Below are 365 nucleotides of genomic sequence, written 5' to 3'. Positions count from 1 at the left end.
TGGATGGCCCGCTTGTTCTGGAAGTCGATGAGGGCCATGGTGATGGAGGCGTTCCAGCAGCTCTGGTCCGGACACCGAAAGTCAATCTCCTTGCGGTCTTTGGTGACGATGGTGAAGTAGATGTACTTGCCCGTGCGCTCCACGCAGTCCACCTTGAGGATGGAGCCGAAGCCCAGCTCCTTGCCCTTGGCCCGCTTGTGCCCGTCGGGGAAGAGACTGAGGCTGTCCTTGGTCAGCACCACCAGCTTCTTCTTCCACAGCTGGAAAAGGCTGTCGCTCCGCTTCTCCAGCTCGCCCTCGCGGATCACCTCGGCTTGCATCTTCATCCTCGCTTCCCGGCGGTGGCTCCGGCTGTTGCTCCGACT

At 61.1% G+C, this 365-nt stretch overlaps 1 protein-coding gene across 1 annotated transcript in view; it reads right to left on the bottom strand.

Moving 5' to 3' along the window:
- PHLDA2 (pleckstrin homology like domain family A member 2) overlaps window positions 1-359 on the bottom strand; it is a 964-nt gene extending 605 nt beyond the window's left edge. The window contains exon 1 of the mRNA XM_008644301.2: window positions 1-359. Within this exon, the coding sequence (XP_008642523.1) occupies window positions 1-326 (326 nt within the window). The 5' untranslated portion in view covers window positions 327-359.
- Between the last annotated feature and the right edge of the window lie 6 nt (window positions 360-365).

The sequence above is a fragment of the Corvus brachyrhynchos genome, unplaced genomic scaffold, assembly GCF_000691975.1.
Source record: "Corvus brachyrhynchos isolate BGI_N302 unplaced genomic scaffold, ASM69197v1 scaffold62, whole genome shotgun sequence".
Classification (NCBI taxonomy): Eukaryota; Metazoa; Chordata; class Aves; order Passeriformes; family Corvidae; genus Corvus; species Corvus brachyrhynchos.
The sequence above is the reverse complement of the archived record's forward strand: the minus strand, read 5'-3'. Positions and strand labels throughout refer to the sequence as shown.